The sequence below is a fragment of the Curcuma longa genome, chromosome 9 (assembly GCF_044706935.1).
Source record: "Curcuma longa cultivar G26 ecotype Majalengka, Jawa Barat chromosome 9, ITB_CL_G26_1.1, whole genome shotgun sequence".
NCBI lineage: Eukaryota > Viridiplantae > Streptophyta > Magnoliopsida > Zingiberales > Zingiberaceae > Curcuma > Curcuma longa.
Window position 1 is genome coordinate 8,358,217 of NC_133869.1, and position 14,949 is coordinate 8,373,165.

Consider the following 14,949-nt stretch of genomic DNA (forward strand, 5'->3'; position numbering starts at 1 on the left):
AAATTAATGATATAAGGTAGGAGTTTGAGATCCTACCTTTCTTATATAAATTAAATCTTCGTGATCTAATTCTATTAATTTATATCATTGAAAATACTTTTGGCAACAAATAAGTAAAAATAATTTTAAAATTAAAGTACCAAACTAAATGATTTTTAAAATTAAAACTATATAGTTTTCCATAGTTAAAATCATTATCAACAGACAACTATTTGAATAGATTATCCATTAAAAATAACTATAATCTTTCTCTATTTCTTTTTATAAAAAAAAACAATATCTTTCCTTTTTAATTATTGACCGGCATTAAAGTCAATAAAATCTTCTTATTTCCACCAAATATCCTTTTCTTAAAACGTATAATTGCAATAATAAAATAATTTTAAAAATAATAAAAGAAGTATAATTGGATATTTTAGAGGTGAACTTTTAACTTAGAGTTTATTCGATAAACAAAATAAAAGATTGGGCTAAGCCCCCAAATGCCTAAATTATTTTTAAAAAATCTCTTTTTAAGCTCCTGAGATCTAGGTTGTAGTAATTCTATCATTTGAGTATCAACTTCCGATTATGCCTGTAAGCATGCTTCTAATCTACATTGAATATTGATGAAGGGGGTATCTCACTTTGATTTCTTTTATTAAAATGACGTCCCACCTATTGTGTAATTACCTAAGTACCCTTCATTATAATATTTGTATTTTTATCTCTTTTATATTTTTTGTCTAAATCTTGAATTGATCAGGTGTGTTGTAATAGCTACAATTTTGTAGTTGTCACAACTATGAATATTAGGTAAACTTTAAGATATCATAATTTTAATCTCAAATCGAATCAAGAGACACACAATATATCAAATTGAAACTCACTCAAATAGTTACATTTAGTTACCCATAATGGCTCAGTCTTAGACTATAAGAATTTTAATCTTCTTTATTTAATTTAAAATTATTTCTCTTTATTATAGTAGTTCCAAATTTCATACCTACTACAACTGTGTAGTAGCTACGATTTTATAACTGTTATAACACAGTCGATCAATTCAGAATTTAAATAGAAAATCTAGACGGAATAATAATAAGAACAATACTGGAAGAATAGTGATGTCATTTTACATGAGGATGAAATACTCTTTTAATAAAAAAAATCAAAATGGGATGTTTTTTTAATGATTCTTTAAAAAATAATATCTTCTTGATTTTTATTTTTTTATAGTAATTCAAGTATCTGATTTTTTGAATTGATTAATCTCAAAGGTTATTAATTTAGTACTATAAAAATTTTTCATCAATTATAAATTTAAATCAAAAGGTACAAAGATGTATCACCTCACTGCTAACGTTTCAGAGTTATTTTAAAGAGGAAATTAATCCGCAATGTGATAATTAAAAATCCCAACGTTAATATCTAATTAACTACCAAAACATCTTAGCATTACACTATAACCGTGAGACCTTCTTTGAGTCTCCTTGAAGAGCCATGAGATGATCAGAACTTCAGAAGCTCTGCGGCACCAATCATGCACAGTGACGACCTTCCACAAGTACTCTTTCTGCAGGGCTTATCTTTTTTCCAAACAAGACATCTTTAATTCGAGAGCATTAATTCTCAATGTTATCGGCATCGAATTGATTGGCTGTAAGTGAGTCGCAGCGAGCATCGTCGGCCCTCTGCCATTGCTTTTCCGAGGCTTTCAAGAACGGCACGTGGGAACGACAGGAGTCAACGAGGGATCTGTACGTGCCTGTCTGTCCATCTCTCTGCATGCGTCGAGTAGTCGCAAAAGAAGGTTGTTCTCCTCTGCAAGATAGTGCCGGAATTTGACTACGAACAGTGCTGCTATATATTCCGACGCAGGGTGCCACTTGACCACAGATTTTAGGTGGAATGGCCACCGCCCACCATCATAAAGGAACCATGCACCTTCTGCCATTGTTTGATCAAGAACAGGGAAAACTATTTCTGTCGTTACTCCTCCATGAAGTGAATGAATCAATGATTATGGCACACAACGTCGATCGACACCCGGCCCAGTTTATCCGTAGTGTTCGAGCATTTAATTAATTAAAAAGCTAAACCTCACGCATGCATTCTTACATACTTTGTGCAGTGTGAACTCAATATATTCCCGAGCACAAAACCTCTGATGCAAGAAGCTAGGTTTTATTCGCAGCTAATTATTGTGTTTATTTAGTTAAATCAAACATCTTTATTTTTATTATTTTTATCAAGGAGTAGATCCAGTGCAAAATTCATCTATGACAAGTGTCACAGAAAGAGATATTCACTAGATTAGCCCGGGCGAAGTGGATCTTCATCCTAATTTTTATTTACATTTACTATATTGTATATTTTATAAAGGAACGCATCCATCCAATGCATGAATCATGGATACATATATATATATATATATTATTTGACAAGTTATTTTGATGGATTAATATAATGGAATAAAATTGATGCAATAACTTTACAATATCAGAAAGTCATAAAGCATAAACCGATTCGACTACAATCTGATCTTACCGAAATACCCCCGTGGTTTCCTTCCTTGCCAAAGGGTGTCTTCGTCACGCCCCGTGTGAAAACAACGGAGTCAATGGAATCCTACGTTGTCTTTTTTGTTGGTTCTTCCTCTATCTGTCTTTTTCAGAAGAAGAAACGGAGAAGGAAAGAAAAGAGGCACGGTTGATAGAGTTAGTTGCCAAACGTTATTAGATTTTCTGTGGTATGATCGATGTGTATAGTTTGATTATAAAAAAGAGAAATACGCACCTCCTCCTCTGTAATTTCCATCCACAATCAACGTCCCCCTTCCCCGGGCTCACAATATATAACAGAGCCCCGTCTGGCATTGGGGAGTGTGGCGTCTAGCTCTGGCTGCCTTTGAATATCTAGTCATCGACGAGAGTTCTTCAATGGGAGAGAGTGGCCAAGAAGAGTTGGTGCTTGTTCTGAGGATCTCGGAGATCTATGGCAGGATCTCCAAGCTCAGCAACCTGAGCCCATCCAAGGAGGTGGACGCGCTCTTCACTGAGCTGGTCCACGCGTGCATCCCTGTCGTGGCCATTGATGTGTCCAAGTTGAGCTTGGAGGTGCAGGCCATGAGGGCCAAGCTCATCAAGCTGTGCGGCCAGGCAGAGGGCCTCATGGAGTGCCATTACTCCGACCTGTTGGCCTCCTTCGAGAATCCGCTCGACCACTTGCAACTTTTTCCGTACTACAACAACTACCTCAAGCTGAGCCACCTCGAGTACACGCTCTTGGCGCGGCACGCCCCGGCGCCCACCCGCGTGGCCTTCGTCGGCTCCGGGCCCCTGCCGCTGAGCTCCATCGTGCTCGCCGCTCAACACATGCCGGCCGCCGCGCAGATCGACAATTATGACATCGATGCGGCGGCCAACGAGCGGGCGCGTCGCCTGGTGCGAGGGGGCGGCGACCTGGCAGCGCGGCTGGCGTTTCACACGGCGGACGTGATGTGCGTGACGCAGGCGCTGCGGGGGTACGACGTGGTGTTCCTGGCGGCGCTGGTAGGCGTCGAACGCGAGGAGAAGGTGCGGGTGGTGGAGCACCTGGCGCGCCACATGGCGCCGGGCGCCTTCCTCGTGGCGCGGAGCGCCCACGGGGCGCGCGCGTTCCTCTACCCGGTGGTGGACCCGGCGGAGGACCTCAAGGGCTTCGAGGTGCTGACGGTGCACCACCCCGACGACGAGGTCATCAACTCGGTCATCGTCGCGAGGAAGTCCACGCACGCCGGGGGGCATCAGCCGCCGCCGCCGCCGCCGGCAGTGATGAGGCCCTGCAAATGCTGCGAGAAGGTGCAGGGGCTTCATCACTTCGGCCACGGAAGCGTCATAGAGGAGGTAGGGCTGGAAGAACTGCCATCCTCATGATGAGACGATTAATCCAAGGAAGATTATATAATAAAAATTAACTATATCTACGTAAGCTTTTATTTTAATGGTGTATCCGTACGCACGCTAGCTGTCTTTTTCAAATGTTTTGCTTTGGTTACCATTTGCCAAGGAAAAAAATGGCATTTGTGTGTTGTTATCGTGCAATAATAATTTGTGAGTTAATCTTATATGATGTTATGTATTGTTTCCAAAATGAACACTGTAGTCTTGTCTTGTTGCAAGTAAAGACTACTTTCTTTCTTTCAATGTTGCAGATTGTTTGGGGTTGCGTTTTTCAAACGCGGTGAGGATAGCATTGTTGTTTGTTTGTTTTCCTCGAGAGCAAGATGAATTTATCATGACGGGAGATCGCACTTTTAGACTTGTGTGGCCCACGTAGAAATTAAAAGGGCATGTTCGCTAGACATGCAGGCAAGGTGACCGCTTGTTCACTAGTATACGGTCAATAGTCTTGAGGGGAAACACATTAAAAGGGCATGTTTCAGCTTTATTTATTCAGGAGGGAGTGGAACAACAAAACCTGGATAGACACTGTAAGCATACAAATTAATAACAATGAAAATTATTTCGACCTTGCTCATGTTATGAATCAAACATAATATTCTTAGAATTGGACCGTAGCATAACTATTGTTTGCTAACATTTTCCAAGATTATTTGAATCCAAGACTAACAAGTGCGATCATAGGGCAGAACCTTCCGAGACAAGGATGCAGGTCTTTATTTTTCTGATACTGAAAGCAAAATAGATGTCTTCTGAAATAACAGCCACCAAATTTTATCCCACTGGATAGGATCGATTATATGATTACTCTTCTAAAGCAACTACGCTAATTTCCCCCTTCTCCAGCATATCGTAGAAAGCTCTTGTTTTCCTCTGCTCGTTCCAGTGGTGCATCTTCCAGAGGCCACCAGCCAACAGTCCCAGTGTCCAGCCAATACAGATCTCCTTGACCACACTAGGGCCTTTCAGTGTAGCATGTGCAACTTTATGGGCAGCCATATATTCCTCTCGCGAGCTTCAAAGATCTGAAACAAGAAGCTAACGAAACTGAGGGCACAAACAAACAGGGTTAATTGACAATCTAACTACTAAGGACAAAGCTTTGATGTAGAAATACAAAGTTTCCAATTTATACATGTTAAATATACCCCTTGAGCTAGTTCATGGTGTACTAAATCCTAATAAAGTGCTTTGTATATCTAAAGATCGAAGTAAATTTTCATTGACCAACATATGTGATCCACAAATAAAACAATAAGTTGAATACAAGAAAGCAGACAGGAGAGGTGACTGGGAAGCAACTAACCATCTGAAATCATATGAAGGCTTCTTACTGGTTTAATCCATAAAGCACAAGTGAAAGTACATAAACTATAGTACTATAGTATTTTGAAAGTATATTGGGAACTATAACAAGTTGGTACTGCTTCTTTCTTACACTAAGACACACAATTGAGGTGTCCTTTTGAATCCTTTGGAGCACTGAAACAAACAACAAAGAGTTTGATTGTCCAAAACTACATAAAAAATATCTCATAGCCAAACAGTCACATTTATGAATGATATCCCTCTTCATCTACCTTGTATCAATGTGAGGCGCCCAATACTCTGATTCAGACACCAAAAGTAAAAAAACAAATATAAAATTAAGGTGAGGAGTCAGGACACTGACACCGAAACATATACTCATGTCAGATACTGTTACAGAAAGATATCTCATCATATAGGAAACTGTTACAGAAAGAAGAGAATCACACCAACAATGCTGCAATCCTTGTTTCCAAATAAAGCATAGGCTATATGAATGGCCAAAAAACAAAAAAATAAAGTACCTAGCCCATTGTATCTTCACCTAAACAACAATATGTATCTTGTAAGAAAGGTCGAATGCTAAGAAACAAATGCACCTGAGATAATAAACTTAAACCCAAATACTATAGCATACTATGAATCATGTTAAATAACATGCACAGCAAGACAAAAATATGTTTTGCAATGCAAACATTAGAATCAGATGCTCTAAGTCGGTTATTTGATCCACACATGTTTCATGAAAGTCTTCACATTTATTATTTTGAGTAATGAACCTTAAATCTTTAACACACTGACTGGGATATCTGATTCCTTAGAATGTCAAATTTGACAACCCAATACCAAAGAGACTACACCACTTCAAAAATTTTCAAACAAAGTTTCACATTTTAACACTCAATATCTGGTACTGGTAATTGATGACAATGTAGAAGGTACATGATAGCCACACAAAAGTTCATGTCAGTGCAATATACTCAAAAAGCTAGAAAAAAACTGATGTCATGGCAAATATACGATCAATTAAGATAACCTTCTTTTGTAAGCACACAATGCAATAGTACAGAAATTCCTAAATGAATTTCTAATTCAAAGTGAAGGGCACTTTCAGGATTTAAATTATAAAAAGTCTGTTGGGATGAAAGAGAGTAGAAATTCAGAATAGCTGTTAAAAATGACAATTTGGTTTTTTATCTGATTGTTTTTCACATTCATTTCAATTTGTTGATTATGATTTTGGAAAAGTGTACTAGTGATACAAGAACAGCGAGTGTTGGGTGAATTTCTTACAAATACTGATTTGCATACAGGATCAGCACAGATCCTGGTCATTTGTGGGAACCTCCATGCCAACATTGAAGAGTCTTTACTTTTGAAAAAATATTGCAACTTAAAACTTTTAAGAAAATTCTCAGAAAATGAATAATCTCAGTTCAATAGAATGACTAATTGAGCTGAATGTATGATTACCAAAAGAAACGAAAAGGTGAATGTATGAAAATAGAAGAAATTTTTTTCTCATGAACTCCTAAGGACAATGAAGAAAATAAAAATCTCATAATGGAGTTCAAACTTATAGGGAGTATCAAATGGATACCCAAACTAAAAAAAGGGAAAAAAACTGTCTTACTTCTCGACCATGAAAAGTGTAACAAATTTGTCCCAACTTGGCTAACATGATGGCGCTTCATGCAAAAGGATATAATGTGCCATTAAAAATTAAACATAATAAATGGGGAAGAAAAGCCAGGTTTCTTCTCTCTACTAACTCCTCTCACCCCCCAAACTAGATAATTAAAATGGATAGGAGTTATAAATTCTTGTGTGATATTCCTTGTTTCTCATATGCTAAAAGAAAACACTTGTTAGACTAAGTGAGTTAGCCATCTCTTACAGTCAATATATTGGGCAACCAAGTATAAACATGTACGTGTACTATCAAAAACCAATTAGGTGTAGTGCAAATAGTAGATAAAGCAAAAGGAAATAGATTAAGATAAATTGAAAATAATAAGTATGACTAATAGATTTTCCAATTAGACAAGTCAAAGCAATTCAAGGTTGAAGAGATAGAGAGACTAAACAAACTTATATTAAAGATAATTTAAAATAAACTATAATATTTAGATATTACTAGCTATAAAACCTTGCATCGAGCCAAATGATAGAATAGGATCGTGTAGCCATCCGTAAATAGTTTGAACTATCTTTTTTTGTTATACTTGAATTGAGCACACAAATGTTTGGCTACCAATCATGTAACTCTTCTTTTAGAAAAATGGATAAAAATTCAAGTAGAAATACTTTATGGCATCACATAACTATTGAGAAACCAAGATAAATGAAACCTTGTGCAAAAAAAAAGTGACTTAAAAGGGCAATATGAACATGTAAGGCACAATGTAATCATGTTGTATTCCAGCACTTGAATTAAAAGAAATACAAAATCAACCAGACAAATGAAATTGTCTACTCTTGTCAAAGAATACAACAATAAAAGAAAAAAAAGCATAATAAACTTGTAGCAGAGAAATGGGAAAGAGAAAGCAAAATAACTATATTTTCCATGAACAACTAGGTTTGTCCTTGTTAAAGAACAAACTCATAGGAAATATAAACTAGTATAAACACTAAAAAATCTCAAAATTGTGAAAAATAATTAATATAAAGGGAGGGGGTTTACTTCCATATTTTACCAAATCAAAACCAGTACAACGGTCACCCAATGCAATGGAATTTAGAATAATAAAATTGTTGTATGTACGCCATGCAAATAATTTTAGAACTTTGGAGCATAAATATATTTAAACAAGTCCATATAATTCTTAATCATATTTTACATTTTCTTACCACTTTATAAAATGAACTAACTTTAATTGATTTTCTGTAGACCTATTAAAATTTAGACCAATCTAACCAATGAACTAGAACATAGAATTTTGAAATGTAATGCCAAGTCACACACCATGTTTTGTTCAATCACATTCAATTGGTTGTTTGGGAGCATGAGAAGTTACATCATATTTAGTATTTTCATCATTGTTCTGATTGATAGTTGATATAAAAAAGAGCAGCCTAGTGCATGAAGCCCCCGCTAATGCGGGATCTCGGGGAAGGATCTATTGTACGCAACCTTAACTTGATTTGCAAGAGGCTCCCATTCTAGAAGTTTGATTTAGTTGGTGTTGCATTTTCTAGTAGTTTGATTGTTGTATTCATGTTAATGATTAGGATCCATTACAGATGTCGATGATAGATTTGTTGTTGGACATTACCTATATCTATAATAGTTCTTGTACTCTTATTTGGTAAACATAAGCTAGCTTCTTGTTTCATAGTTCAGCAGGAAAAATAATAATAATCATATGATCTGATGATGACACTAATAATCCAGCAGTTTTTGTGTAAATTATAGAAATATTGTTGATGAAGTGCACTACAATTGCTTCTTCATGTTTCAACTAAAAAGTTGCTTTCTAAAGGCTTCAAAGATATGACATCGCCAAAGAATTTAATAAATACCCTTACACCATGCCTTTTTTCCACATTTGTTACTCACAAATGCTCCCCTTAGAAATTAAGGTTAGCCTTAAATGAACCTTTAGTAAGGGTATAGTTTACGTTACAAAAAACTGAAAATCAGCATCTTCTCAATCTCGTCATTTTCAGGAGGAAAAACGACACATCATTAATGGCAGCATAAATTAATAGAAGCCCTTATGCATAATAAAGTGGTTCCAAAACATATTATTATCCTTGCTTAGACTAATACTTACTAGTCTTCACTCTTCAGGTTGAGTAACCTAAAATAAAATATATCCAATTTATCCTGTTCTAGACATGCTGTCAAGTTTAGGGAGAGCTGAATGGAACTTATTCCCAGTAATTAGCATGTAGAATAGAGTTCAGTGAAAATAATAACAAACACCAGAAAAAATGTGATGATGCAAAGTAACTGATTGAGAATCTCAATCTAGAAGTAACATATGAAATTACTTGTAGACTCGCATGAATATTTTCACCATAAAAGTATGCGTTAAATAATTCATTAAAGTAAGAAATGCAAAGGGTTGAACTTAAAACTGTTGCGCTCGCAGCGCAACTCTTAATATATCGATTGCACACGAAACCAAATTAACACCAACACTCAACCCTAACACCCTAGATCGTGCCTCTCCGTCATCACGCAAAATCAACCATAAAAATCTCTGCGTTTTACTGCAAAGTTATAATCGTATTAAGCGCAGACTAACTTGTGAACTTCGAACGAGAAGCCGTAAAGTAATCGGCAAGAGGCACGGTTAACCCAGATCTACATAGCAGAAGGCAGAATTAGAGAAATAAACTAAAAGAGAAAGAAGAGAACCCCTCGTCGGAACTCGATGAGACCTCCTCTCTCTCACGAGCAGCGAGGGCGTGCAGCGGCGTCGATTGTTCTAGATTTGATAGCGTTTGTTCGATAAAATAACGGAGAACGGCAGATCCGATTGGCATGTAAAGTTTTTAATTTCTCTGACCGGAAAAAAATGTTTTTCATTTTTACCCATCAGTTTACCTATTATTTATTTTATTCTCTATGATTTATAACAGGACAAATCGTACAGTGTCGTGTCCATACACCGTGCCGTTATTTGATATCCTACTTCCCTAGTCCAGACGAGTTTCGTGTGGGTTTGTGCAAACTTAAGTCGAACCCAAATCAACCTGTTTATAGTCAGGTCCTGCAGCAGGACCTGTGTGTTGGACTGCCAAACTGACGCCTCCGTCCGCCGCCGCCGCCTCCTCCGCCGGTCTGCCACCCGCGAAGATCGATGCTTCTAGGGCTGAAATCTTGGAGTATCAGGTCTCTGCCTTCCTCCTTTCGATTCCTTTCGTCCTCTCCTTCCCCACTCCCAATCGAAATCCCTCTTCCCATCTCCCCGTCCGACCTCGAATCCCTCATTTACCGCCAGTACCGCGCCGGGAAATTCCACCACCTTCTCCCTTCCGTCATCGCCACCCCCTCCGTTCTCGCCGCCGCTGCCTGTCGCCTCTTTTCTCGCTCCAACCCTTCCCTCCCTCCCTCCTCCCCCGCTGCCTTGCACTTCTCGGTCGATGCCCTTGCCGAAGAGCTCCGCCAGGGTCTCCTCGATCCCTCCGCTCACTGCGCCATCCTTGTCCCCTCGCGAAAGAAGGGTGACTCCCTCACCCTCCCCAATCTCAAGCTCAAGGTCGTCGTCGAGGCCGTGAGGATGACCCTCGAAGTCGTCTATGAGAAGCGTTTTGCCACCTTTGCCTACGGTGGAAGGGAATCCATTGGGCGTCACACCGCCATCCGTTACCTTAAAGCCAGGGTCCAAAATCCCACATGGTGGTTTCGCGTTGTCCTCCGTCGCCAGCCCTTCGGTCCCCTCCACCTCCGTCGCCTGGCTGCTGTTTTGGAGGAGAAGGTCGAGGATCCTGCCCTAATTTCTCTCGTCAAACGCCTCTTTGACTGTGAGGCCATTGCCATCGAGCTCGGAGGAGTCGAATTAGGCCGTGGTTTTCCACAGGAAAGTGGTCTTAGTGCTACGATACTCAACATATACTTCGACGCCCTGGATAGGGAGATTCAAGATATCCGTGTCGAAATCCAAAACGAAAACCCCATGATTTCCGGCCTTGTAGATAATGAAGAGGCTGGAATTTCTTATGTTCTTCACAAACCAATTAGGGTTTATGCAGTGCGATACCTGGACGAGATATTGGTGGTCACTTCTGGCTCAAAATTGCTTACCATGGATATTAAAGATAGGATCTTGAAGTTCTCAGTGGAGACATTGGAGCTCAAGGTTGATAGTTTGAAGACCTCAATCCATAGTGCTGTCACTGAGAAGATGAATTTTCTAGGAATGGAGCTTCAGGCAGTTCCTCCTTCAGTCCTTCACCCGCCCATGTCAGAGAAGGCTATTCGGGCTAAGAAGAAGTATCTGAAAAGAAAGGCAGCAAAGGCTCTGGAATTGAAGAATGCTCGTGAGACTAGACGGAAGAACCTTGGCTTGAAGATCTTGAGCCATCTTTTTAAGAAGCTCAAATGCGGCCATGAATTTGAATTTGACTTCCACATCGAGCGTGAGGTCAGGGAAATCTTTGCCAATTGGGCAGATGAAGTGGTGCAGGAATATTTCAAGTCAAGAGAAAATTGCTGGCATTGGCACCGGATGCTCACTACAGGTGATTTCTTGTCCTTAAAGAGGATTAGGGACCAATTGCCTGCTGAACTAGTAGAATCCTATGACCAATTCCAGGAGAAGGTTGATCAATATATGATGCCTGTTCAAGCTAGTAAGGTCATAGAAGAAGAAGAAAGGCTAGCAGAAGAAGAAGAAGAGAGGAAATATGCTAAGAGAACTGTGGACGATTTGACAGAGTTGAAAATGAGGGTAAATGCCCCTATTCAGCTCGTAAGAAGAGCTGTCAAACTAGCTGGGTTTACAAATGCAATGGGAAGGCCAAGGCCTATCAAATTGCTCATATGTCTGGATGATGCCGATATAATAAAGTGGTATGCAGGTGTGGGTAGGAGATGGTTGAAGTTTTTCTGTTGCTGTCGTAACTTCAAAATGGTGAAGACAATTGTATCCTATCATTTGAGGTTCTCATGTTTCTTGACATTGGCAGAGAAGCATGAGGTTACAAAGCGCCAGGCCATTAGTCATTATACCAAAGATCTGAGGGTAACAGATGCACATGGTCTAGAGGCACTGCACTTCCCAACTGAGAAGGAAGTGAAGATGATGGGGGATAAGAACCTCTCTGATCCCAAGCCTGTGGATGGCGCCTTAACTCTCATATTGGTCAGATTAGCAACCAATGAATCTACCTTCCCCTGCTTGGCTCATTTCTGTCAGCAGACTGAAACCACTCTTTACAGAATACGTCTACTGCAAAACCGTCTAAATGTGGATCCTCTTCACGAAAACAAGTGGGTTCAAGGAATGGGTGCTATACATGAGAGCTTCAATAGAAAATGTCTCCCTCTTTGTTCAAAGCATGCAAGTGATTTACTATTGGGAAATATCTGTCTTCAAGACATTGACGGCACTTCCTTTGTTGAGGATTGACAAATTGTCCTGGAAGAGCCTTTCAGAATCACTCAAATTTCTGCCACCTTTATGGAGGCATCCATAGATTCATCATGCCCCGGAGGGATCACATAGTAGTTTTTTGTTTGCCATGCTACCTTACTCAGCTCATGTTCTCGCTTATATGAGTTTGCCCTGGATGGGGAAGTTTTGGGCTTAAATTGTCAAAGTCATCACCGGGTGGGAGAGCTATGGCATGGCTTTTTTTAATTGTGAGATTTTTTTCTCTCAGTTGATCAGTTCCAAGCCCTGCTTCCCATAAAGAAAGAAATAGGTATGAAAAGAAAGATTGATGATGACCACAAGATAAACACAGAAAATGGTGCTCAGGAAAGTTTTCATTCTTCTATAGATTCTAAGGATATTCTATATGCTTTCTTGTTGGGATAAATTACTGAGCGATTAGAAGAAAAAAATGTTTTTACAAAGACAAATGGATTATTTATGGGGCCATGATCAATACAAATGATGAGGTCCTGTACTCCATGATCTTGCAGTCTGATTTGTCAGTTTAGTAATTTCCTAGCAAGTTCTATTTATCGCTGTTGCATATGATGAATGCAAAAGCAAAGTTGCAATTGAGGCAAGCCTGCTAGCGTGCAAAAAATAAGGGTAGATGCGTTCATAATGATTGTGTTTGCTCTCATGTTATTTAGGTTTGGATTCTCAGCAATGATCGTAGACTAAAGTGGAATCATGTTATATGGCTCATGTTCCTTATTATGTTTATCTCCTTATTGTGCTGCAGGAGATTGTTCTTGATTGCAGCAAGATGTTCGACGCATTGCTTATACCAGAGGATACAAAATTCCACACTACAAGTGCAATTTCAGTTGCTCGACAATATTTTCATTCAACATCAGTTAACAAAACGCAGGTAGAACTACTACTGTTTTCATCGTAATATGGTAAACATAAAAGGAATAATTTGCAATTATCATCTCTTCGAATAATATTTTCAGCAACACACTAAACAGTAGTTCAATCACTTCAAACCCAAGACTGCATCACATATAGGAAACAACACTCACATCCTATTTGAAGATCTACCAAGGGTAGAACTACATAGGTTACCAAGAAAACCAAAACTCACTACATAACCACTGCAAGAAGAGAAGTTACAAACTGTAATACAATTCACAAAGACAAATTCTACTGTGACACTTCAGAATTGAAGCATTTCAGCATTGGCCATGATTGACTGCGCCGGACAAGGAAGACGCCATGGCTTCAAAATGGGGTCGGGCATCTCCGGAATGTCCATGGCTATCCCACTGAACTCCTCCACGAAGCGCAGCACCGAGTTCACCGACTGCAGCCTCTGCGTCAACTCGTTGAGCTGCGCACGTAGGATGGCGTTCTCGGTGTCCACCGCCTTGTACCGCTGCGTCACCACTTGGATTTGCTCAGAGACTTTGGCGTTTTGGGTCTTGATCTGCGCCTCTTGGCTTACCAGCACGTCCAAGTGCTGCTGCTTCCTCAGCCTCGACCTCCTCGCCGACTCCCTGTTGGAGAGCATCCTCTTACGCTTTCTCTCCTCGATCGCAGGCTTCGATTCCTCTTCGGAACTCGAAGCTCGTCGAGCAGGCAAGGAAGACATCGCTCTCTCGTTTTTTAGCAGTAGAAAACTTACAGTTTATGATTCTAAGTTGTCCGAGACCGGATTAGAAAAGAAAATCAAGACAAACAAAAAAATAGTTCCTAAATCAAAATGGATCGATCAGTTCACGAGATCACATAAGACCAGTACAGGAGGACGACGGAGAAGGAGTGGAGCAAGCAGACGCTAAGAGCAGCGAGATGCATAAAGGGCTAGAAGATGATCCCTAACACGATTAGAGACGCAAACACCAAGAACACAAATGTTCCTCGATTACCTAAAGCAAACGGCGGTAGATTAAGAACACAAGAAGGCGTCTTCACGAATAAGGATTCGAAAGATCGGATTTTGGGAGACGGATCTGGAGGAAAACGAGCCAAAGAGCAAAACCAAGCCGGAAAGGGGTGATTTTGAAGCTGGATTCGAACCCAAAGAAGGATCCCAGCAAGCGACAAGAGCAGAATAATAACGCGACAGAAACAAAAGAAAGAAACAGAAAGAAAACTTAGCTGGACAGGGGACGAAGTCAATGCCGTAAACGAGCCACCAACCAAAGGAACGGAAGAAGGGGAGAGAAGCTGGCGAGGGGAGTTATTTATAGAGGGGGAGGGGCGTTCCTGGATAAGAATTGAGCGTTCAAAGACGTGTGCGATGACTTCATTCGCAGGTCATCCACATTTTGTCAAGCCAACGTTTTCATAGCTGGAGGCATCAAAGCCTCCAACCTGGCTGAGCTAAACCAGCAAGCACATCGTGTGCTTGTGCTCGTTTTGCGAACTTTAGCAATTATGTACGTGTTTTGCATTAAAGAAGACTGACCGTTGTGATCTCCTCTCCTTGCTCCGCCCTTACTAATGTATTTATAAACTTTTACAGAGCAACTAGTATTGATGTTGCACACTAATTTTAGTTTAATCTGTATAATTCATAAAAATTAAGAGGGCATTTGATTGAAGATTATCATTAATAACTTTGATTATCTTGTCAAGATTATCAATAACTTTGTATAGTTTGA

At 39.6% G+C, this 14,949-nt stretch overlaps 4 protein-coding genes across 6 annotated transcripts; 2 read left to right on the forward strand and 2 right to left on the reverse strand.

Annotated features, from left to right (window-relative positions):
• The first annotated feature begins 2,876 nt into the window (after positions 1-2,876).
• On the forward strand, positions 2,877-4,053 carry LOC141835272 (nicotianamine synthase 3-like). The gene has a single exon (XM_074722703.1). It carries the CDS (start codon positions 2,919-2,921, stop codon positions 3,891-3,893), a length of 975 nt encoding a protein of 324 aa, XP_074578804.1. The 5' UTR covers positions 2,877-2,918; the 3' UTR covers positions 3,894-4,053.
• Positions 4,054-4,499: 446 nt separating this feature from the next.
• On the reverse strand, positions 4,500-9,740 carry LOC141834306 (cytochrome c oxidase subunit 5C-like). 3 transcript variants are annotated; one of them, XM_074721679.1, is made up of 3 exons: positions 9,621-9,679; positions 9,485-9,543; positions 4,500-4,945 (listed from the first exon to the last, which is right to left on the reverse strand). In XM_074721679.1, exon 3 carries the CDS (start codon positions 4,917-4,919, stop codon positions 4,725-4,727), a length of 195 nt encoding a protein of 64 aa, XP_074577780.1. In that variant the 5' UTR covers positions 4,920-4,945; positions 9,485-9,543; positions 9,621-9,679; the 3' UTR covers positions 4,500-4,724. The 3 variants fall into 3 exon arrangements, with proteins under 3 accessions (XP_074577780.1, XP_074577781.1, XP_074577779.1); XM_074721680.1 differs by lacking the exon at positions 9,485-9,543 and having other exon boundaries at positions 9,621-9,740; XM_074721678.1 differs by lacking the exon at positions 9,485-9,543 and having other exon boundaries at positions 9,598-9,730.
• Positions 9,741-10,016: 276 nt separating this feature from the next.
• On the forward strand, positions 10,017-12,436 carry LOC141835260 (nuclear intron maturase 3, mitochondrial). The gene has a single exon (XM_074722694.1). The coding sequence runs from the start codon at positions 10,043-10,045 to the stop codon at positions 12,311-12,313; it is 2,271 nt and encodes a 756-aa protein (XP_074578795.1). The 5' UTR covers positions 10,017-10,042; the 3' UTR covers positions 12,314-12,436.
• A 799-nt stretch (positions 12,437-13,235) lies between these two features.
• On the reverse strand, positions 13,236-14,486 carry LOC141834826 (bZIP transcription factor 53-like). Its single transcript, XM_074722199.1, has one exon. It carries the CDS (start codon positions 13,932-13,934, stop codon positions 13,500-13,502), a length of 435 nt encoding a protein of 144 aa, XP_074578300.1. The 5' UTR covers positions 13,935-14,486; the 3' UTR covers positions 13,236-13,499.
• Positions 14,487-14,949: the final 463 nt, after the last annotated feature.

Coding starts and splice junctions, on each gene's coding strand:
- LOC141835272 (XM_074722703.1), top strand. CDS start 2,919: ATGGGAGAGAGTGGCCAAGAAGAGTTGGTGCTTGTTCTGAGGATCTCG.
- LOC141834306 (XM_074721680.1), bottom strand. CDS start 4,919: ATGGCTGCCCATAAAGTTGCACATGCTACACTGAAAGGCCCTAGTGTG.
- LOC141835260 (XM_074722694.1), top strand. CDS start 10,043: ATGCTTCTAGGGCTGAAATCTTGGAGTATCAGGTCTCTGCCTTCCTCC.
- LOC141834826 (XM_074722199.1), bottom strand. CDS start 13,934: ATGTCTTCCTTGCCTGCTCGACGAGCTTCGAGTTCCGAAGAGGAATCG.